A 25,230-nucleotide genomic window follows, 5' to 3' on the forward strand; every position below is an offset into this window, starting at 1 on the left:
AAACCCATTTCGGGAGAACATAAACACCGGTGGTCTCAGACCGCACCTGAATATGAGAATTTAATGACAGTGGGTCCCGCAAGTTTTATATGAATGCCGCTTGACAAGATCACATTTAAAACCCTCCCGAATATTCCGAGAGACTACTGAAAAAGTTGTAAAATAAACAACTTTAACACTGTTACAAATATGCGCCACACTGTGAACTCACACCAAACAAGAAAGACAAACCCATTTCGGGAGAACATCGGCACTGTAACACAACATAAACACCAGTGGTCTCAGACCGCACCTGAATATGAAAATTTAATGATAGTGGGGCCCGCGAATTTTATATGAATGCCGCTCAACAAGATCACATTTAAAACCCTCCCGAATATTCCGAGAGACTACCGAAAAAGTTGTAAAATAAACAACTTTAACACTGTTACAAATATGTGCCACACTGGGAACTCACACCAAACAAGAATGACAAACCCATTTGGGGAGAACATCGGCACTGTAACACAAACACCAGTGGTCTCAGACCGCACCTGAATATGAACATTTAATGATAGTGGGGCCCGTTAAAACCCTCCCGAACATTCCGAGAGACTACTGAATACCAGATCAACTGTCCTCACAAATGTTTACAGGATTTCCCTCGACCAACAATAATGAGGGCATCCGATTTAGGCGCTGCCTTTGGCGCCCTATATAACACGTTCAATCAGCTTGCCAGCCCAGTCTTCTGCAGACTCATGCAAACGATTGCAAGGCATGCTTGTTTAACGGCCATACAGGTTACACTGAGGGTTGTAAAATAACTTTAACACTGTTACAAATATGCGCCACACAGTGAACCCACACCAAACAAAAATGACAAACCAATTTCGGGAGAACATCGGCACTGTAACACAACATCATCAATCAATCAATCAATGTTTACTTATATAGCCCTAAATCACTAGTGTCTCAAAGGGCTGCACAAACCACTACCACATCCTTGGTAGGCCCAAATAAGGGCAAGGAAAACTCACACCCAGTGGGACGTCGGTGACAATGATGACTATGAGAACCTTGGAGAGGACGAAAGCAATGGATGTCGAGCGGGTCTAACATGATACTGTGAAAGTTCAATCCATATTGGATCCAACACAGTCGCGAGAGTGAAGTGAAGTGAATTATATTTATATAGTGCTTTTTCTCTAGTGACAAAGCGCTTTACATAGTGAAACCCAATATCTAAGTTACATTCAAACCAGTGTGGGTGGCACTGGGAGCAGGTGGGTAAAGTGTCTTGCCCAAGGACACAACGGCAGTGACTAGGATGGCGGAAGCGGGAATCGAAGCTGCAACCCTCAAGTTGCTGGCACGGCCATTCTACCAACCGAGCTAAGCCGAGAGTCCAGTCCAAAGCGGATCCAACACAGCAGCGAGAGTCCCGATCACAGCGGAGCCAGCAGGAAACCATCCCAAGCGGAGGCGGACATAAACACCAAATAACAAATACCCAGAATCCCATGCATCCCTGCTCTTCCGGGCTACATACACCCCCGCTAGCATAAAATCCCCCCACACCCTCCGTGCGTTGGTTGAGATGGGCGGGGCTGGGTGGTAGCAGGGGTGTATGTAGCCCGGAAGAGCAGGGATGCATGGGATTCTGGGTATTTGTTCTTTTGTGTGTGGCTGTTGACTAAGTATGCGTTGCAGTAGCTTTCGTGTTTTAATGTTGTGGAGGAGGTTAAAGGAATTGCAGTCACTGCACACCTTCAATATTGAAGTACAGGTGAAATTGGAGAATTTTATCTCCGGGTGAGTTCTGAGAGAGATGCACCAAAATCCGGAATAATCGTTGGGGTTGGCAATTTAGCAGCTGAACCACATCAGAGTGATCAAAGACCCGCATGCGGCTCCGGAGCCACGGTTTACCGACCCCTGGTTTATAAAGGACCACGGGTGAGAAACAGAGGTTCTCTGGCGACGCCCTAGGGGGCGCTCCTGGCCCAACAAAAGTCGAAATGACACAAAACAAAAGTCTTTCTGGGACAGGGTAAACTTAGTTCAGCCCCCCCGCTCCCCCTAGACCCTCATCAGTGTGTGAACTTGTTGTTGGAATGCAATGTTTTCGTTTACGAAAACGGTCGGCCAATTACGATGCTTGCATCCGGCTTTGTGTTTGGCTAGTTGCATAAGTCTGCCAATCGAAAGTTACATAAGTCTGCCAATCAAACAGTCCCAGACCTTCAGCGTGCGCTCGTGTCTAGAGTCTGGTACTCCGGTCTGGGCCACAAATAGATGACGAAATACTTGGACTTTAGCACAGTTCAGTTTCTATTCACACTCAGGAGCAGACGATGCGCTCGGTTAAAGTCGCACCTTGATGGGCGCCAAGCCACGCCTCCAAAACAATAAGGCGTCTTCCGGGTCACATTCCACCGTGGGAGTTTTGTTTCCATTTGAGACGTGGGTCACATGGGCTCTTGGCATGATTATTTATGCTCTCATTTGTGTTGAAAGAGGGCCCTCTACTGGCGGGATATAAAGGGGTGTCCAAACTATGGCCAAGTGTGCAAAACATTCCGAGTTTAATAAGGAATCTATCCTGGTGGGGTGCCAACATTTTCCGAAATTGCAGAAAATTTGGACAATTGTAAAGCAGGTTATTGACTATTAATTTTATATTGATGTGTACGCAGCACAGCATTCACCTATATGACCCAATCCAAACAACCTTTCCCCACTCATGTTGCAAATAAACTGAACACAAAAAGTCAACACACATGGTCACACACACACACAACATAATAATATAACAATAAATGTCCAAGCACCACACATAGTTCAAAAGGACACACATTTAAATCTGCAATGCATGATGGGAAAAATGCAAAACAGTCTCCACACTTATCTATGTTTGGCACATTTTAGCTGCTTGATATTTGTGACCGATTACAAAACTTTAAGGAGGTCGTCACGGAAGTAAACAAGGTAGTAGTTAAACTTCCACATAGTCTTATTATCCACTTATGTTATTCAATTATATATATATATATACATATATATATACATACATACATATATACACACACACATATACATATATATATATATACATATATATACATATATATATACAAACACATATACATACATATATATATATATATATACACACACATATACATATATATACATACATACACATATACATATATATACACATACATACATATACACACACATATACATATATATATATATATATATATATATATATATATACATATACATATACACACACATATACATATATATATATATATATATATATATATATATATATATATATATATATATATATATATATATATATATATATATATATGTATATATATATATATATATATATATATATATATATATACATATATGTATATATGTCTTCCGCCCAATTGTAGCTGAGATAGGCACCAGCGCCCCCCGCGACCCCAAAGGGAAAAAGCGGTAGAAAATGGATGGATATTTACATATATACATATATAAACACATATATATTCACTTGTATACATATACATATATATACACACACATACTGTATATACATTCATATACATGTATATACACATATACATGGTTAGAGTAGGTCCTGAGTTCAAACCCCGAGTCATACCAAAGACTATAAAAATGGGAGCCATTACTTCCCTGCTTGGCACTCAGCATCAAGGGTTGGAATTGGGGGTTAAATCACCCAAAATTATTCCCGAGCGTGGCCATCGCTGCTGCTCACTGCTCCCCTCACCTCCCAGGGGGTGGAACAAGGGGATGGGTCAAATGCAGAGAGTAATTTCACCACACCTCGTGTGTGTGTGTGTGTGTGTGTGTGTGTGTGTGTGTGTGTGTGTGTGTGTGTGTGACTATCAGTGGTACTTGTATTATTATATAGATACATACATACACACACACACACACACACACACACACACACACACACACACACACACACACACACACACACACACACACACACATGCACACATATATATGTCCAATAAATGTATAATTTTCCAAACAGGCCTGATAGAAACTCCACTTTTCCAAATGTGCTAGCCCCATGCTAACTTACATTGGATATGCCATACACATGCTACTGATTAGCATTATGATTTTGCATGGCGATTTCCCCTCTCCAAATGCGTTAATTAAAACTACAATCAAACATCTGGTGTATAATGAGTACAATACTTTCAGTATCAACACTTCGTGGGGCACATTCAACTTAATGGCAAAGACTACTTCCTGGCTAGGGGAACACAGCGTGCAATAAATGAATGCATGCAATGTAAGACCAACAAATATCATCATCAGCTCACTGATACATGAAAACATTGACATTTTACTTTGACGCCCACAAATGTACCAAATGTCTGGATTCCGTGTGGTCTTTGAATGCATCGTCTGTGTTGCGGTTCGGGGCGCAGGTAGCGACACGCCGAGAGGGACTCGTGATGTTTTGGCCGGAAGAAGCTGAGGAATGCTGGTGGAGATGCTGGAAGGAAGTGATGGATGGTGGCGGTGGGCGGGGGGGCGGGGGGACGGACCCCCATCCCCACCGTGGGCGACGTGTTGCACCTTACGTAAGACGTCTGGCGGAGTACGCCAGACGTCGTCGCATACCATTCTGCCGGCATAATTAAAGAAAGCCACCTTTGATCTTTGTTGCTGCGTTCCAAAGCTTCACCGGACAAAAGGGCAAGTTCCGACATGACGTATGCGACCGCGGAGGAGAAGGGACGCGGGATCGCGGCTTGCGGGCGTTTTTGAGAAAAAACTCACTTGAAGGCATCAGAGCTTCTTCAAGATGAATTAAAGCTCGGCTTATGTGGAGGTTCTTTTGTGTCTTTATCCCCAAGAACCTTCTTTTGGACACTGAAATTGGTTTTTGCATCAAATTATGCTGACAATTTCATAGAATGAAAACAGAAATAAAAATTGTGAGCAAAGTTTGTGTTGAAAAAAATAGTGTGTAAAAATTCAGTGTAAAATATTTTTTCCGTGTATAGAAATATCTGGGAAAAAAATTCTTGCAGACAATTTCATTAAATAAAAATAAAACCAAAAAATGTTTGAGATAAATATGTGCTTAAAAATTTGCTTGGTTAAAATTCAGTGTAAAAAAAAAAAACAGTGTATAGAAATTCCGGGTAAAATATTTTTTGCTGATGATTTCATTAAATAAAAATTTGTAAGAAAAATGTGTTTGTTTAAAAATTCACTTTGTTAAAATACACTTTGTTAAAATTCAGTGTATTTTTTTTTTTTGCTGACGATTTCATTAAATATGAAATTTGTGAGAAAAATGTGTGTTTAAAAATGACCTTTGTTCAATTCAGTGTAAAAAAATCAGTGTATAGAAAATGTTTGCAGACCATTTCATTAAATATAACATTTGTGAGAAAAATGTGTGTTCAAAAATTCCCTGAGTTAAAATTAATTGTACAGAAATTCAGGTGAATTTTTTTGCTGACGATTAAAAAAAAAAAAAAAATTGTCAGAAAAATGTGCGTGTTAAAAAATTCACTCTTGAAAATCAGTGTAAAAAAATAAGTGTATAGAAAATTAAGTAAAGTAAATTTTTGCTGATGATTTCATAAAATAAAAAATGTTTGAGAAAAAAATGTGTTTAAAAATTCACTCTGTTAAAAATTCAGTGTTAAAAAAAAATCAGTGTATAGAAATGTTGGGTAAAATATTTTTTGCTCATTTCATTAAATAAAAATTTGTAATAAAATTCAGTGTAATTTTTTTTTTTTTTGCTGACGATTTCATTAAATACAAATTTGTGAGAAAAATGTGTGTTTAAAAATTACCTTTGTTCAATTCAGTGTAAAAAATATCAGTGTATAGAAATTCCGGTAAAAAAAAATGTTTGCAGACGATTTCATTAAATATAATATTTGTGAGAAAAATGTGTGTTCAAAAATTCCCTGAGTTAAAATTCAGTGTACAGAAATTCAGGTGAATTTTTTTGCTGACGATTTAAAAAAAAAAAAAATTGTAAGAAAAATGTGCGTGTTAAAAAATTCACTCTTGAAAATCAGTCTAAAAAAATCAGTGTATAGAAAATTAAGTAAAGTAAATTTTTGCTGATGATTTCATAAAATAAAAAATGTTTGAGAAAAGTATGTGTTTAAAAATTCACTCGGTTAAAATTCATTGTAAAAAAAAAATCAGTGTATAGAAATTCCGGGTAAGATATTTTTTGCTGATGATTTCATTAAATAAAAATTAGTAAGAAAAATGTGTGTTTGAAAATTAACTTTGTTAAAATTCAGTGTAATTTTTTTTTTTTTTTGCTGCCGATTTCATTAAGTACAAATTTGTGAGAAAAATTTGTGTTTAAAAATTAACTTTGTTCAATTCAGTGTAAAAAAAATCAGTGTATAGAAATTCCGGTAAAAAAAAATGTTTGCAGACGATTTCGTTAAATATAATATTTGTGACAAAAATGTGTGTTCAAAAATTCCCTGAGTTAAAATTCAGTGTATAATAATTCAGGTGAATTTTTTTGCTGACGATTTAAAAAAAAAAAAAATTGTAAGAAAAATGTACGTGTTAAAAAATTCACTCTTGAAAATCAGTCTAAAAAAATCAGTGTATAGAAAATTAAGTAAAGTACATTTTTGCTGATGATTTCATAAAATAAGAAATGTTTGAGAAAAATATGTGTTTAAAAATTCACTCGGTTAAAAATTCAGTGTAAAAAAAATCACTGTGTATAAATTCCGGGTAAAATATTTTTTGCTGATGATTTCATTAAATAAAAACTTGTAAGAAAAACGTGTGTTTAAAAATTCACTTTGTTAAAATTAGGTGTATTTTTTTTTTCTGACGATTTCATTAAATACAAATTTGTGAGAAAAATGGGTGTTTAAAAATGAACTTTGTTCAAATTCAGTGTAAAAAAAAATCAGTGTATAGAAATTCTGGTAAAAAAATGTTTGCAGACGATTTCATTAAATATAATATTTGTGAGAAAAATGTGTGTTTTCAAAAATTCCCTGAGTTAAAATTCAGTGTATAGAAATTCAGGGGAATTTTTTTTGTTGTTGACGATTTCTTCAATAAAAATTTGTAAGAAAAATGTGCGTGTTAAAAAATTCACTCTTGAAAAATCAGTGTAAAAAAAAAATCAGTATATAGAAAATTTAGTAAAATAAAATTTTGCTGATGATTTCATGAAGTAAAAAATGTTTGAGGAAAAATGTGTTTAAAAATTAACTCGGTTAAAATTCAGTGTAAAAAAAAAAATCAGTGTATAGAAATTCCGGGTAAGATATTTTTTGCTGATGATTTCATTAAATAAAAATTAGTAAGAAAAATGTGTGTTTAAAAATTCACTTTGTTAAAATTCAGTGTAATTAGTTTTTTTTCTGACGATTTCATTAAATGCAAATTTGTGAGAAAAATGTGTGTTTAAAAATTAACTTTGTTCAAATTCAGTGTAAAAAAATCAGTGTATAGAAATTTCGGTTAAAAAAATGTTTGAAGACGATTTCATTAAATATAACATTTGTGAGAAAAATGGGTGTTCAAACATCTCCTGAGTTAAAATTCAGTGTATAGAAATTCAGGGGAATTTTTTTTTTGCTGAAGAATTCTTAAATAAAAATTTATAAGAAAAATGTGCGTGTTAAAATATTCACTCTTGAAAATCAGTGTAAAAAAAATCAGTATATAGAACATTTAGTAAAATAAAATTTTGCTGATGATTTCATGAAGTAAAAAATGTTTGAGAAAAAAATGTGTTTGAAAATTAACTCTGTTAAAATTCAGTGTAAAAAGTGAAATATTAAACACATATTTTTCAAATTTTTTTATTCAATGAAATCATCGGCAAAACTTTATTTTACTGAATTTTGTATACACTGATTTTTTTTTTTTAACATGTTAACATTTTAACATTTTCCTCACAAATTTTTATATAATGCAATCGTCAGCAAAACATGTCTTACTCTGAATTTTAACAGACAATTTCAGTAAATACAATTTTTTAAGAAAAATGTGTGTGTTTAGAAATTCCGGGTAAAAAAATTATTGCTGACAGTTTCATTAAATAAAAAATTGTGAGAAAAATGTGTGTTTAAAAAATTCCCTTTGTTAAAATTCATCCATCCATCCATTCTTTTTCTACCGCTTATTCCCTTTCGGGGTCGCGGGGGGGGGCGCTGGCGCCTATCTCAGCTACAACGGGCGGAAGGCGGGGTACACCCTGGACAAGTCGCCACCTCATCGCAGTGTACATTAAAAATTTGTTAGCAAAATTTGTGCTTTGGAAAATGTCTTTTTGAAAATTCAGTGTACAAAAATTCTATGTAAACAAATAAACAATTGCACAAATATTCGTTGCGTCAAAACTCAAGACCAACTTTAGGTAAAGTCAATACATTTCAAAGAAATTAAATATCATGAAATCGTCAACATAATTTGATATAAAAAATTAAGTTTCTAAAATGTAAAAACCTGGTCTGCACCAGTTTTTAAATGCAGATACAGTCTTAGTAGATCACACACGACACGCCAACTAATGGGACATATTATTTGGTTGTTTAAATTGGAAAACATGTTTATGACTTCCACCCTTACCTGGATCTCATTCATGTTCAGGATGTTCCTGGAGGGTCTCTGTGTGCCCAGTCGGTATCGGATCCCCTCGTCCAGGGTCATGCCGTAGAACTGGCTGTAGTTCGCGGCCCTCCACCTGGTGCCAAGCGAAAAAGTGAACCATTTTGATGTGTCTTTTAGACAGTGTGAATATAGGTACTTACTTACCCATAATTCCCTCTGTTGACAGCCTGGATCATGTCCCCGTCTATCAGACATGCGTTCTGCTCACATTCCCAGCGTCCTGTGGTGCCGCACGTGCTACCAAGCAGACAAGCAGGTCGTCAACACACCTGCTCGAGTTCTCCACTTCAGTGACTTTTGAAGCAGGTGACGCTTGGGCTCGGTGTCGTCTTGTTTTAAACTTTAGTAACTTATTCTAGACTTTGCTAACATGTCACCTAAACACGACCTGTGCAGTACCTAACACCTTTCACCTTGCAAAAGGAAATGTTCAGAATGGAATAGAGTTTTATTGTCATTAAAAGCTGACCAACACGCCGGACTGTAGTCAGTTGGAAGCGTGTCTTAATGAAATTAAACAATGGATGTCCGCTAACTTTTTGCAACTTAATGCCAAAAAAACGGAAATGCTGATTATCGGTCCTGCTAGACACCGACCTCTATTTAATAATACAACTTTAACATTTGACAACCAAATAATAAAACAAGGTGACTCTGTAAAAAATCTGGGTATTATCTTCGACCCAACTCTCTCCTTTGAGTCACACATTAAAAGCGTTACTAAAACGGCCTTCTTTCATCTCCGTAATATCGCTAAAATTCGCTCCATTTTGTCCACTAAAGACGCTGAGATCATTATCCATGCGTTTGTTACGTCTCGTCTCGATTACTGTAACGTATTATTTTCGGGTCTCCTCATGTCTAGCATTAAAAGATTACAGTTGGTACAAAATGCGGCTGCTAGACTTTTGACAAGAACAAGAAAGTTTGATCACATTACGCCTGTACTGGCTCACCTGCACTGGCTTCCTGTGCACTTAAGATATGACTTTAAAGTTTTACTACTTACGTATAAAATACTACACGGTCTAGCTCCATCCTATCTTGCCGATTGTATTGTACCATATGTCCCGGCAAGAAATCTGCGTTCAAAAGACTCCGGCTTATTAGTGATTCCTAGAGCCCAAAAAAAGTCTGCGGGCTATAGAGCGTTTTCCGTTCGGGCTGCAGTACTCTGGAATGCCCTCCCGGTAACAGTTCGAGATGCCACCTCAGTAGAAGCATTTAAGTCTCACCTTAAAACTCATCTGTATACTTTAGCCTTTAAATAGACCTCCTTTTTAGACCAGTTGATCTGCCGCTTCTTTTCTTTCTCCTATGTCCTCCCCTCCCTTGTGGAGGGGGTCCGGTCCGATGACCATGGATGAAGTACTGGCTGTCCAGAGTCGAGACCCAGGATGGACCGCTCGTCGGGACCCAGGATGGACCGCTCACCTGTATCGGTTGGGGACATCTCTACGCTGCTGATCCGCCTCCGCTTGAGATGGTCTCCTGTGGACGGGACTCTCGCTGCTGTCTTGGATCCGCTTTGAACTGAACTCTCGCGGCTGTGTTGGAGCCACTATGGATTGAACTTTCACAGTATCATGTTAGACCCGCTCGACATCCATTGCTTTCGGTCCCCTAGAGTAGGGTTTGCCCACATCTGAGGTCCTCTCCAAGGTTTCTCATAGTCAGCATTGTCACTGGCGTCCCACTGGGTGTGAATTCTCCCTGGCCACTGGGTGTGAGTTTTCCTTGCCCTTTTGTGGGTTCTTCCGAGGATGTTGTAGTCGTAATGATTTGTGCAGTCCTTTGAGACATTTGTGATTTGGGGCTATATAAATAAACATTGATTGATTGATTATTACAGTGAACAGGTTAAAAAAAACAACTAAATTAGAGATTAATTGGATGTACTTTATTTAGCTATCATTGTAAATAATTCAAATAACATTTGTGTCATCCCAGCTTTTAAGTTATTCGCAATGATAATATTAAAAAAATGATACACATAAATAAATATAAAATGAATTGATAAACAATAAATAACATTTAAAAAAAATAAATGGTTTTTGCTACATTTTTGTCAGCACGGCTTTTAAGTTATTCTCAATTATGATATTAAACAAAAAAATAAATACATGTAAAATGAATTGATAATTAATAAACAAAATAAATAAAAAGTTTGTACTACATTTGTGCTTTTACAGCTTTTAAGTTATTCCAAAATATAATTAAATAATATTAATAATAAAATACAATCGAAAATAAAGTAAATAAATATATTTAAAAGAACGAAAAAAATAAAAATAAATTATATATATATATATAATGGGTTGTACTTGTATAGCGCTTTTCTACCTTCAAGGTACTCAAAGCGCTTTGACACTACTTCCACATTTACCCATTCACACACTGATGGAGGGAGCTGCCATGCAAGGCGCTAACCATCAGGAGCAAGGGTGAAGTGTCTTGCTCAGGACACAACGGACATGACGAGGTTGGTTCCAGGTGGGATTTGAACCAGTGACCCTCGGGTTGCGCACGGCCACTTTTCCACTGCGCCACGCCGTCCCTGTTTATATATGTATATGTATATATATATATATATATATATATATATATATATATATATATATATATATATATATATGTATATGTATATATATATATATATATATATATATATATATATATATATATATATATATATATATATATATATATATATATATACACACATAAGGCATTCTAAAATATATTTTCTGACTAACTTAACGTAAATATTAAAAATAAATAAAACATTTTTTAATTAAATTAAATACACTTAAATATTAAACAAACAAAAGTCATTCTAACATAAATTTTCTGACTAGTGCCAAACTTGTCTAATTTTTTTTTTTTTGCTTCAAAATATTTTTGTCTCATTATTATAGTTGTTATGTTAACGTTTTAGGTTTAATAAGAAGCCCCCTCCCGGACATTACGGCTTTTAAGTTATTCAAAAATATCCTTCCAAAAATATTAATAAAATAAATACTAGAATAAATAAATACATTTAAGATAATTAATAATACAAAACATTTATTTATAAAAACAATACAAAAATAAAGAAAATAAAAAATGGAGCACAAACAAATGGGACAAGTTTAGAGCGATTTGACAAAGTGGGGGCGGCATTATTAATAATATGGTAATAACATTAAAAATTATAGGAGTTGTATTGGTATGAATAATAAATTGTTATTAACATAAAAAAACGAATGGGACAAGTTTGGGGAGATTATAAGAAGGTGGGTGAGGGGAGGCTGGTTATGTTTAATAACACGGTAATAACACGTGTTTTTTTCATATTTGCAATGATAATGCTATGCTAATTTCTTTCGCATTATTTGCGTTATTTCTTTGCATTTTGAGCCATTTTCGAACAGCTGACTAAAAGAACAAGTACCAGGTATTACATTTAGTTCTTTGAAGTGAATCACTGCTCTGTATTGACTATAAAAGACATTCTGGACGATCACAAGCCTGTTCCTCCTGCATTCCGCTGCGGTTAAAGGTCAACAAAGGCTCACAGGAAGGCCCCGATAAGCGCCTGCGTGGGATGGATGGCCGCTAACGAGGACCTGGAGGAAGTCATGATCCGGGATGGGAGGAGAGGATGCACTTTTGGGAAATGGAGGAGGAAGAATTGCGTACGCACACAAGAGCTCCTTGTTGGAAGATGCAGAGAGGAGGGGCATGATGTTTTCTAGCTATTTTCACCGAGCGTCCGTCATCTCCTATTCTTCTGTGCCAAGCACACCGCCTTGATTCCAGTCGAACTCGCACTTTGACGGCTTCCGAAGGCGGACAGCTGGCGAGGTTTCGAGCTGATAAGTAGAGCTCATGGGGCTTGTTTTGATAACACAGCAATGAGGAGCTAATTAACATGCATGATGGACGGGGCCCACCTGGGCCTGTTACCCTGATGAGTGCTACAGGTCTTTTTGACCCCAAAGGGTTCCAGCTAAAAAATTCATATATAATATTTTATTGATTTATTTAGTTATAAAGTAACACACATATACATACATCCTGTATATATATATACATCCATCCATTTCCTACCGCTTATTCCCCTTTGGGGTCGCTGATGCCTATCTCAGCTACAATCGGGCGGAAAGCGGAGTAAACCCTGGACAATATGTATGTATATATATATATATATATATATATATATATATATATATATATATATATATATGTGTGTGCACATACTGACGTATGTATGTGTATATATGCATATACATATATATATATACATATATATATATACCTATACATACATGCGTATATATATGTGTAAGTATACACACACATATATATGTATATATATATGTGTATGTATATATGTATATATACACACACACATACATATGTATATCTATACTGTATATATATATATATATATATATATATACATATACACACACATATATATGTATATATATACATACATACAGATTTAGACATACATATACACGTATATGTACACATATATATGTACATATGTATATATATGTGTGTATATATACGTATATATACACACATATATACATACATACGTGTATATATATACACACACACACACACACATATATATATACATATATATATACATACATAAACACACAAACATATACACATATATAAACACATGTACATATACATATACACATATACACGTATATATACATACATGTATATATACATATATATGTAAAAATATATATATATACACACATACGATAGGTTGATTGGAAACACTAAATGGTCCCTAGTGTGTGAATGTGAGTGTGAATGTTTTCTGTCGATCTGTGTTGGCCCTGCGATGAGGTGGCGACTTGTCCAGAGTGTACGCCGCCTTCCACCTGATTGTAGCTGAGATAGGCACCAGAGCCCCCCGTGACCCCGAAAGGGAATAAGCGGTAGAAATAGATGGATGGATACATACATGCGGCAGGGCAACTTTATTTACATAGCACGTTTGAAACAATTTTCAAATTGGACCAAAGGATAAAAAGCATAGAGCAAAAAAACTAAAAAAAGATAAACAAGATAGTGCAAAAAAAATAAATACAGTGAGAGGGTTCAGATAAAAAGTAAAATTGCAAGATAAAAAATAATGAAATAATAAAGAGTGCGACAAATTGAAAAACAAAAGATATACATATATACACGTACGTATACACGTATATATACATATATACATACATATATATGTACGCATGTTTATGTGAATGGACATACACAAATTATATTAATATAGATATATATTTAATGATAAATATAATTGGATATAAGTATGTGAAAGTTCGACTACTACCTTGTTTACTTTTGGGACAGCCTCCTTAAAGTTCTCTAATCAATCAGAAATATCAAGCAGCTACAATGCGGCAAACATGCACAAGTGTGGACAGTGTTTTGCATTTTCCCATCATGCTTTGTGGGTGTAGTTTTAACTTTTTTTTTTTTTTATGTCCACAAAGTTTGGTGAGCAGGTTGTGTTATGTGTGATCATGTCCGTTGACATTTTAGGTTGGTTGGAATTTATTGTTATTTTTAATTTTTTTTTGCACCATGACTAGGGAAGGTTGTTTGCATTGGGTCATATAGCTAAATGCTTTCCATATGCACATTATTAGCAGGTGGTTAAAATCAGCGACAAAATTAAATTTACTGCCATTTCCTAGTGAGTAAGATTCCTTATTAAACTTGGACACCCCACACGTAAAGTGTTTTATGTTTTTTTTAAATGTTTTAAGCCTTTTTGGCAAAAACACAAACTATGTATTACTTGCAATATTTTTGTAACCACAGCTACGCAACTCTTATGTAAGAGGTACTCTGTTGCTCTGGCGGTATCTAGTGGTTGAGGGGCGAAATTACACCTCTGATAGGATTTGCACGTAATTCAAAGGGAAATGCTTGGATTAATTTGGTTTTCATGGAAAAGGCGTTGAAATAAAATAACAGGTTTGCAGTTTGCGGAAAAATGGCCGTTATAAAGAGAGTCAATGGGGACAAAAGGGTCCCGGGGAACTCCGATGTCTACTCACTCAATAGCACGTGCTAGAAATAGTTGAGCAAAAAACGGACAATGCGGATTTTGTGGCCATGTTTAATCCCGCTATTTTTTTTTAATGAACTTTAAGTTGCATAATGTTGATTAAAAAAAAAGACCCACAAAGGTCCCGAGTCTCGACGGAATGTAAAAAGCTGAAAAAGCAGGGGTTTACATACCACAAGTTGCAGTTCTCCTTGTACGTTTGTCCCGAGAAGAACCTGTTGCCATTTCTCTCACAGGAGCCTGAAAGTGAAAGAGAAGAGTTGGTAAAAAAAACTAAAACAATTTCAAAGTGGGGAGCACTGAGCTCTATAATCCACCGCAGGAATGTTCCGCTTCCCGGGACCTTGTCTTACAGAATCAAGAGCAAAAATCAGCCCTCCTCGTCCTTTCTTTTCAGCGCAAAAAAACAGCATTTGGTCTTAAATTCTGCCTAGCAACAAGTGACCATGCAAAGAATGTGATTTTCTCAGACATTTGTCCCATTGAAAATGAATGGACCATTTTTAGAACTCACGCAATTCCCACATTTCCGATCAATTCGAACCGTTCCAGCATCCACACACTCCAATCACCTCGGACAATTAAACACACATTTTCCAAGTAAAAAAAATTTAAAAAATCCAGGAATTCCCACAATTCCCGGTTTTCCAAAGCCCTATTTTCACCACTTCCTGGAACGTTTTCAAAGTCCGCATTGTTCAACCAATTCCAACCATTCCACATAAAAAAAAATCCTCTTAGTTGGGAGAACAAAAGTTCCTATTTTTTTCCCCCAGTTTTCCTGGAATTTAAAAATACCAATTCTCAACTCGAACTGTTACTGTCAACATTTTTCAACAAATTTGAAAAAATCCTACACCAATCCATTTATATATTCTAGGGCAATTTTGCTAGTATAAAAAAATTTCACTTTTCCCAAAATTCCCCAAATTTCCCGGAAAATTCCATTTCAAATGAATGGACATATCCAAAGTTCTACAATGTCCCAAGTCTTGCGCCACTTTTTACCCAATTCCGACCATTTCACCATCCACAAACTCTGCTCACCTTAGACAATTAAACAACTTTTCTGAGTAAAAAAAATACAATTCCAGGAATTCCCTCACTTCGCAGTTTTCCAAAATCCTATTTTCACTTCTTACTGGAACGTTTTCATAGTCCAAATTTTCCAACTAATTCCAACCATTCCACATTCAAAACATTCCTCTTAGTTTGGACGACAAAAGTTCCTATTTTTTCCCCAGTTTTCCTGGAATTTCAAAATAACAATTCGTAATTCGAACTGTTACTAGGTCAACATTTTTCAACATATTTTAAACATTCCTACATTAACCCATTTATATGTTCTAGGGCAATTGTGCTAGTATAAAAAAAAATGTTTTTTCTCAAAATCCCCAAATTTCCAGGAATATCCATTTCAAATGAATGGACATATTCAAACTTCTACAACGTCCCAAATCTTGCGCCAATTCTAATTTGATCTGGACAAATTCCACCATCCACCAACTCTGCTCACCTTGGATAATAAAATTACCATTTTCCAAATAAATAAAAATATTCCAGGAATTGCCAGAGTTCACGGTTTTCCAAAGGCATATTTTCACCTCCTCCTGGAAAGCTTTCACAGTCCACATTTTTCAACCAATTCCAACCATTCCACATTCAAAACATTCCTCTTACTTGGGACAACAAAAGTTCCTATTTTTTCCCCTGTGAAAATTCCTGGTTTTCCTGGAATTCCAAAATACCAATTCTCGATTTGAACCGTTACTACGTCAACATTTTTCAACAAATTCGAAAAATCATTCATATCTTCTAGGGCAATTTTGCTAATATAAAAAAATTCCGGTTTTCCCAAAATTCCCAGATTTCCAATAAATTCAATTTCAAATGAATGGACATATTCAAAGTACTACAATGTCCTAAATCTTGCGCCACTTTTTACCTGATTCGGACCATTCCAGCATCCACAAACTCCGCTCACCTTGGAAAATCAAACTACCATTTTCCAAGATTAAAAAATATTCCAAGAATTCCCAGAATTCCCGGTGTTCCAAAGCCCTATTTTCACCTCTTCCTGGAAAGTTTTCACAGTCCACATTTTTCAACCAATTCCAACCATTCCACATTCAAAACATTCCTCTTAGTTTGGACGACAAAAGTTCCTGATTTTTCCCCAGTTTTCCTGGAATTTCAAAATACCAATTCTCAATTCAAACTGTTACTAGGTCAACATTTTTCAACAGATTTGAAACATTCCTACACTAACCCATTTATATGTTCTAGGGCAATTGTGCTAGTATAAAAAAATTCCAGTTTTCCTAAAAATTCCCAAATTTCCAGGAATATCCATTTCAAATGAATGGACATATTCAAACTCCTACAACGTCCCAAATCTTGCGCCAATTCTAATTTGATCTGGACAAATTCCACCATCCACCAACTCTGCTCACCTTGGATAATAGAATTACCATTTTCCAAATAAATAAAAATATTCCAGGAATTGCCAGAATTCACGGTTTTCCAAATGCATATTTTCACCTCTTCCTGGAAAGTTTTCACAGTCCACATTTTTCAACCAATTCCAACCATTCCACATTCAAAACATTCCTCTTACTTGGGACAACAAAAGTTCCTATTTTTTCCCCTGTGAAAATTCCTGGTTTTCCTGGAATTCCAAAATACCAATTCTCGATTTGAACTGTTATTACGTCAACATTTTTCAACAAATTCGAAAAATCATTCATATCATCTAGGGCAATTTTGCTAGTATAAAAAAATTCAGTTTTTCCTAAAAATTCCCCAATTTCCAATAAATTCCATTTCAAATGAATGGACATATTCAAAGTTCTACAATGTCCTAAATCTTGCGCCACTTTTTACCGGATTCGGACAATTCCAGCATCCACAAATTCCGCTCTCCTTGGACAATCAAACTACCATTTTTAAGATAAAAAAAATATTCCAGGAATTCCAAGAATTCCCGGTGTTCCAAAGCCCTATTTTCACCTCTCCCTGGAAAGTTTTCACAGTCCACATTTTTCAACCAATTCCAACATTCAAAACATTCCTCTTAGTTGGCACAACAAAAGTTCCTATTTTTTCCCCTGTAAAAATTCCTGGTTTTCCTGGAATTCCAAAATACCAATTCTCGATTTGAACCGTTACACCGTCAACATTTTTCAACAAATTCGAAAAATCATTCATATCTTTTAGGGCAATTTTGCTAGTATAAAAAAATTCCAGTTTTCCTAAAAATTCCCAAATTTCCAGGAAATTCCATTTCAAATGAATGGACATATTCAAAGTTCTACAACGGCCCAAATCTTGCGCCACTTTTGACCTGATCTGGACAAATTCCACCATCCACAAACTCTGCTCAACTTGGACAATCAAATTACCATTTTCCAAATAAATAAAAATATTCCAGGAATTGCCAGAATTCACGGTTTTGTTTTCCAAAGGCATATTTTCACCTCTTCCTTGAAAGTTTTCACAGTCCACATTTTTCAACCAATTCCAACCATTCCACATTCAAAACACTTCTCTTACTTGGGACAGCAAAAGTTCCTATTTTTTCCCCCATAAAAATTCCTGGTTTTCCTGGAATTCCAAAATACCAATTCTCGATTTGAACTGTTATTATGTCAACATTTTTCAACAAATTCGAAAAATCATTCATATCTTCTAGTGCAATTTTGCTAATATAAAAAAATTCCGGGTTTTCCTAAAATTCCCAGATTTCCAATAAATTCAATTTCAAATGAATGGACATATTCAAAGTACTACAATGTCCTAAATCTTGCGCCACTTTTTACCTGATTCGGACCATTCCAGCATCCACAAACTCCGCTCACCTTGGAAAATCAAACTACCATTTTCCAAGATAAAAAAATATTCCAGGAATTCCCAGAATTCCCGGTGTTCCAAAGCCCTATTTTCACCTCTTCCTGGAAAGTTTTCACAGTCCACATTTTTCAACCAATTCCAAGCATTCCACATTCAAAACATTCCTCTTAGTTGGGATGACAAAAGTTCCTGATTTTTCCCCAGTTTTCCTGGAATTTCAAAATACCAATTCTCAATTTGAACTGTTACTAGGTCAACATTTTTCAACGGATTTGAAACATTCCTACATTAACCCATTTATATATTCTAGGGCAATTGTGCTAGTATAAAAAAATCTGGTTTTCCCAAAATCCCTAAATTTCTAGGAAATTCCATTTCAAATGAATGGACATATTCAAACTTCTACAACGTCCCAAATCTTGCGCCACTTCTTATTTGATCTGGACAAATTCCACCATCCACAAACTCTGCTCACCTTGGACAATCAAATTACCATTTTCCAAATAAATAAAAATATTCCAGGAATTGCCAGAATTCACGGTTTTCCAAAGGCATATTTTCACCTCCTCCTGGAAAGCTTTCACAGTCCACATTTTTCAACCAATTCCAACCATTCCACATTCAAAACATTCCTCTTACTTGGGACAACAAAAGTTCCTATTTTTTCCCCTGTAAAAATTCCTGGTTTTCCTGGAATTCCAAAATACCAATTCTCAATTTGAACCGTTACTACGTCAACATTTGTCAACAAATTCGAAAAATCATTCATATCTTCTAGGGCAATTTTGCTAATATAAAAAAATTCCGGTTTTCCCAAAATTCCCAGATTTCCAATAAATTCAATTTCAAATGAATGGACATATTCAAAGTACTACAATGTCCTAAATCTTGCGCCACTTTTTACCTGATTCGGATCATTCCAGCATTCACAAACTCCGCTCACCTTGGAAAATCAAACTACCATTTTCCAAGATTAAAAAATATTCCAGGAATTCCCAGAATTCCCGGTGATCCAAAGCCCTATTTTCACCTCTTCCTGGAAAGTTTTCACAGTCCACATTTTTCAACCAATTCCAACCATTCCACATTCAAAACATTCCTCTTAGTTTGGACGACAAAAGTTCCTGATTTTTCCCCAGTTTTCCTGGAATTTCAAAATACCAATTCTCAATTCAAACTGTTACTAGGTCAACATTTTTCAACAGATTTGAAACATTCCTACACTAACCCATTTATATGTTCTAGGGCAATTGTGCTAGTATAAAAAAAATTCCAGTTTTCCTAAAAATTCCCAAATTTCCAGGAATATCCATTTCAAATGAATGGACATATTCTAAGTTCTACAACGGCCCAAATCTTGCGCCACTTTTTACCTGATCTGGACAAATTCCACCATCCACAAACTCTGCTCAACTTGGACAATCAAATTACCATTTTCCAAATAAAAGCTAAATATTCCAGGAATTGCCAGAATTCAAGGTTTTGTTTTCCAAAGGCATATTTTCACCTCCTCCTGGAAAGTTTTCACAGTCCACATTTTTCAACCAATTCCAACCATTCCACATTCAAAACATTCCTCTTATTTGGGACAACAAAAGTTCCTATTTTTTCCCCTGTAAAAATTCCTGGTTTTCCTGGAATTCCAAAATACCAATTCTCGATTTGAACCGTTACTACGTCAACATTTTTCAACAAATTCGAAAAATCATTCATATCTTCTAGGGCAATTTTGCTAGTATAAAAAAATTCAGTTTTTCCTAAAAATTCCCAAATTCCCAATAAATTCAATTTCAAATGAATGGACATATTCAAAGTTCTACAATGTCCTAAATCTTGCGCCACTTTTTACCGGATTCGGACCATTCCAGCATCCACAAACTCCGCTCACCTTGGACAATCAAACTACCATTTTCCAAGATAAAATAAATATTCCAGGAATTCCAAGAATTCCCGGTGTTCCAAAGCCCTATTTTCACCTCTCCCTGGAAAGTTTTCACAGTCCACATTTTTCAACCAATTCCAACCATTCCACATTCAAAACATTCCTCTTAGTTGGGACGACAAAAGTTCCTGATTTTTTCCCCAGTTTTCCTGGAATTTCAAAATACCAATTCTCAATTCAAACTGTTACTAGGTCAACATTTTTCAACGGATTTGAAACATTCCTACATTAACCCATTTATATATTCTAGGGCAATTGTGCTAGTATAAAAAAATCTGGTTTTCCCAAAATCCCTAAATTTCTAGGAAATTCCATTTCAAATGAATGGACATATTCAAACTTCTACAACGTCCCAAATCTTGCGCCAATTCTAATTTGATCTGGACAAATTCTACCATCCACCAACTCTGCTCACCTTGGGTAATAGAATTACCATTTTCCAAATAAATAAAAATATTCCAGGAATTGCCAGAATTCACGGTTTTCCAAAGGCATATTTTCACCTCTTCCTGGAAAGTTTTCACAGTCCACATTTTTCAACCAATTCCAACATTCAAAACATTCCTCTTAGTTGGCACAACAAAAGTTCCTATTTTTTCCCCTGTAAAAATTCCTGGTTTTCCTGGAATTCCAAAATACCAATTCTCGATTTGAACCGTTACTACGTCAACATTTTTCAACAAATTCGAAAAATCATTCATATCTTTTAGGGCAATTTTGCTAGTATAAAAAAATTCCAGTTTTCCTAAAAATTCCCAAATTTCCAGGAAATTCCATTTCAAATGAATGGACATATTCAAAGTTCTACAACGGCCCAAATCTTGCGCCACTTTTGACCTGATCTGGACAAATTCCACCATCCACAAACTCTGCTCAACTTGGACAATCAAATTACCATTTTCCAAATAAAAGCTAAATATTCCAGGAATTGCCAGAATTCACGGTTTTGTTTTCCAAAGGCATATTTTCACCTCTTCCTTGAAAGTTTTCACAGTCCACATTTTTCAACCAATTCCAACCATTCCACATTCAAAACACTTCTCTTACTTGGGACAACAAAAGTTCCTATTTTTTCCCCCATAAAAATTCCTGGTTTTCCTGGAATTCCAAAATACCAATTCTCGATTTGAACCGTTACTACGTCAACATTTTTCAACAAATTCGAAAAATCATTCATATCTTCTAGGGCAATTTTGCTAATATAAAAAAATTCCGGTTTTCCCAAAATTCCCAGATTTCCAATAAATTCAATTTCAAATGAATGGAAATATTCAAAGTACTACAATGTCCTAAATCTTGCGCCACTTTTTACCTGATTCGGACCATTCCAGCATCCACAAACTCCGCTCACCTTGGAAAATCAAACTACCATTTTCCAAGATTAAAAAATATTCCAAGAATTCCCAGAATTCCCGGTGTTCCCAAGCCCTATTTTCACCTCTTCCTGGAAAGTTTTCACAGTCCACATTTTTCAACCAATTCCAACCATTCCACATTCAAAACATTCCTCTTAGTTTGGACGACAAAAGTTCCTGATTTTTCCCCAGTTTTCCTGGAATTTCAAAATACCAATTCTCAATTCAAACTGTTACTAGGTCAACATTTTTCAACAGATTTGAAACATTCCTACACTAACCCATTTATATGTTCTAGGGCAATTGTGCTAGTATAAAAAAATTCCAGTTTTCCTAAAAATTCCCAAATTTCCAGGAATATCCATTTCAAATGAATGGACATATTCAATCTCCTACAACGTCCCAAATCTTGCGCCAATTCTAATTTGATCTGGACAAATTCCACCATCCACCAACTCTGCTCACCTTGGATAATAAAATTACCATTTTCCAAATAAATAAAAATATTCCAGGAATTGCCAGAGTTCACGGTTTTCCAAAGGCATATTTTCACCTCCTCCTGGAAAGTTTTCACAGTCCACATTTTTCAACCAATTCCAACCATTCCACATTCAAAACATTCCTCTTATTTGGGACAACAAAAGTTCCTATTTTTTCCCCTGTAAAAATTCCTGGTTTTCCTGGAATTCCAAAATACCAATTCTCGATTTGAACCGTTACTACGTCAACATTTTTCAACAAATTCGAAAAATCATTCATATCTTCTAGGGCAATTTTGCTAGTATAAAAAAATTCAGTTTTTCCTAAAAATTCCCAAATTCCCAATAAATTCAATTTCAAATGAATGGACATATTCAAAGTTCTACAATGTCCTAAATCTTGCGCCACTTTTTACCGGATTCGGACCATTCCAGCATCCACAAACTCCGCTCACCTTGGAAAATCAAACTACCATTTTCCAAGATAAAAAAATATTCCAGGAATTCCCAGAATTCCCGGTGTTCCAAAGCCCTATTTTCACCTCTTCCTGGAACGTTTTCACAGTCCACATTTTTCAACCAATTCCAAGCATTCCACATTCAAAACATTCCTCTTAGTTTGGACGACAAAAGTTCCTGATTTTTCCCCAGTTTTCCTGGAATTTCAAAATACCAATTCTCAATTTGAACTGTTACTAGGTCAACATTTTTCAACGGATTTGAAACATTCCTACATTAACCCATTTATATATTCTAGGGCAATTGTGCTAGTATAAAAAAATCTGGTTTTCCCAAAATCCCTAAATTTCTAGGAAATTCCATTTCAAATGAATGGACATATTCAAACTTCTACAACGTCCCAAATCTTGCGCCACTTCTTATTTGATCTGGACAAATTCCACCATCCACAAACTCTGCTCACCTTGGACAATCAAATTACCATTTTCCAAATAAAAGCTAAATATTCCAGGAATTGCCAGAATTCACGGTTTTGTTTTCCAAAGGCATATTTTCACCTCTTCCTGGAAAGTTTTCACAGTCCACATTTTTCAACCAATTCCAACATTCAAAACATTCCTCTTAGTTGGCACAACAAAAGTTCCTATTTTTTCCCCTGTAAAAATTCCTGGTTTTCCTGGAATTCCAAAATACCAATTCTCGATTTGAACCGTTACTACGTCAACATTTTTCAACAAATTCGAAAAATCATTCATATCTTTTAGGGCAATTTTGCTAGTATAAAAAAATTCCAGTTTTCCTAAAAATTCCCAAATTTCCAGGAAATTCCATTTCAAATGAATGGACATATTCAAAGTTCTACAACGGCCCAAATCTTGCGCCACTTTTGACCTGATCTGGACAAATTCCACCATCCACAAACTCTGCTCAACTTGGACAATCAAATTACCATTTTCCAAATAAAAGCTAAATATTCCAGGAATTGCCAGAATTCACGGTTTTGTTTTCCAAAGGCATATTTTCACCTCTTCCTTGAAAGTTTTCACAGTCCACATTTTTCAACCAATTCCAACCATTCCACATTCAAAACACTTCTCTTACTTGGGACAACAAAAGTTCCTATTTTTTCCCCCATAAAAATTCCTGGTTTTCCTGGAATTCCAAAATACGAATTCTCGATTTGAACTGTTATTATGTCAACATTTTTCAACAAATTCGAAAAATCATTCATATCTTCTAGTGCAATTTTGCTAATATAAAAAAATTCCGGGTTTTCCCAAAATTCCCAGATTTCCAATAAATTCAATTTCAAATGAATGGACATATTCAAAGTACTAAAATGTCCTAAATCTTGCGCCACTTTTTACCTGATTCGGACCATTCCAGCATCCACAAACTCCGCTCACCTTGGAAAATCAAACTACCATTTTCCAAGATAAAAAAATATTCCAGGAATTCCCAGAATTCCCGGTGTTCCAAAGCCCTATTTTCACCTCTTCCTGGAACGTTTTCACAGTCCACATTTTTCAACCAATTCCAAGCATTCCACATTCAAAACATTCCTCTTAGTTGGGATGACAAAAGTTCCTGATTTTTCCCCAGTTTTCCTGGAATTTCAAAATACCAATTCTCAATTCAAACTGTTACTAGGTCAACATTTTTCAACAGATTTGAAACATTCCTACATTAACCCATTTATATGTTCTAGGGCAATTGTGCTAGTATAAAAAAATCTGGTTTTCCCAAAATCCCAAAATTTCCAGGAAATTCCATTTCAAATTAATGAACATATTCAAAGTTCTACAACGTCCCAAATCTTGCGCCACTTTTTATTTGATCTGGACAAATTCCACCATCCACAAACTCTGCTCACCTTGGACAATCAAATTACCATTTTCCAAATAAATAAAAATATTCCAGGAATTGCCAGAATTCACGGTTTTCCAAAGGCATATTTTCACCTCCTCCTGGAAAGCTTTCACAGTCCACATTTTTCAACCAATTCCAACCATTCCACATTCAAAACATTCCTCTTACTTGGGACAACAAAAGTTCCTATTTTTTCCCCTGTAAAAATTCCTGGTTTTCCTGGAATTCCAAAATACCAATTCTCAAATTGAACCGTTACTACGTCAACATTTTTCAACAAATTCGAAAAATCATTCATATCTTCTAGGGCAATTTTGCTAATATAAAAAAATTCCGGTTTTCCCAAAATTCCCAGATTTCCAATAAATTCAATTTCAAATGAATGGACATATTCAAAGTACTACAATGTCCTAAATCTTGCGCCACTTTTTACCTGATTCGGACCATTCCAGCATCCACAAACTCCGCTCACCTTGGAAAATCAAACTACCATTTTCCAAGATTAAAAAATATTCC

At 35.4% G+C, this 25,230-nt stretch overlaps 1 protein-coding gene across 2 annotated transcripts in view; it reads right to left on the bottom strand.

Annotated features, from left to right (window-relative positions):
* The window catches only part of tinagl1 (tubulointerstitial nephritis antigen-like 1), a 126,142-nt gene that overhangs the window by 43,750 nt on the left and 57,162 nt on the right, over positions 1–25,230 (bottom strand). For both annotated transcript variants that reach the window (XM_061897109.1, XM_061897110.1), the window contains 3 exons: positions 14,935–15,001; positions 8,812–8,904; positions 8,626–8,740 (listed from right to left, as the gene is read on the bottom strand). In XM_061897109.1, the coding sequence (XP_061753093.1) occupies positions 8,626–8,740; positions 8,812–8,904; positions 14,935–15,001 (275 nt within the window). The remainder of the gene's footprint in view (positions 1–8,625; positions 8,741–8,811; positions 8,905–14,934; positions 15,002–25,230) is intronic.

Source organism: Nerophis ophidion, linkage group LG04 (assembly GCF_033978795.1).
Source record: "Nerophis ophidion isolate RoL-2023_Sa linkage group LG04, RoL_Noph_v1.0, whole genome shotgun sequence".
NCBI classification, from domain to species: domain Eukaryota; kingdom Metazoa; phylum Chordata; class Actinopteri; order Syngnathiformes; family Syngnathidae; genus Nerophis; species Nerophis ophidion.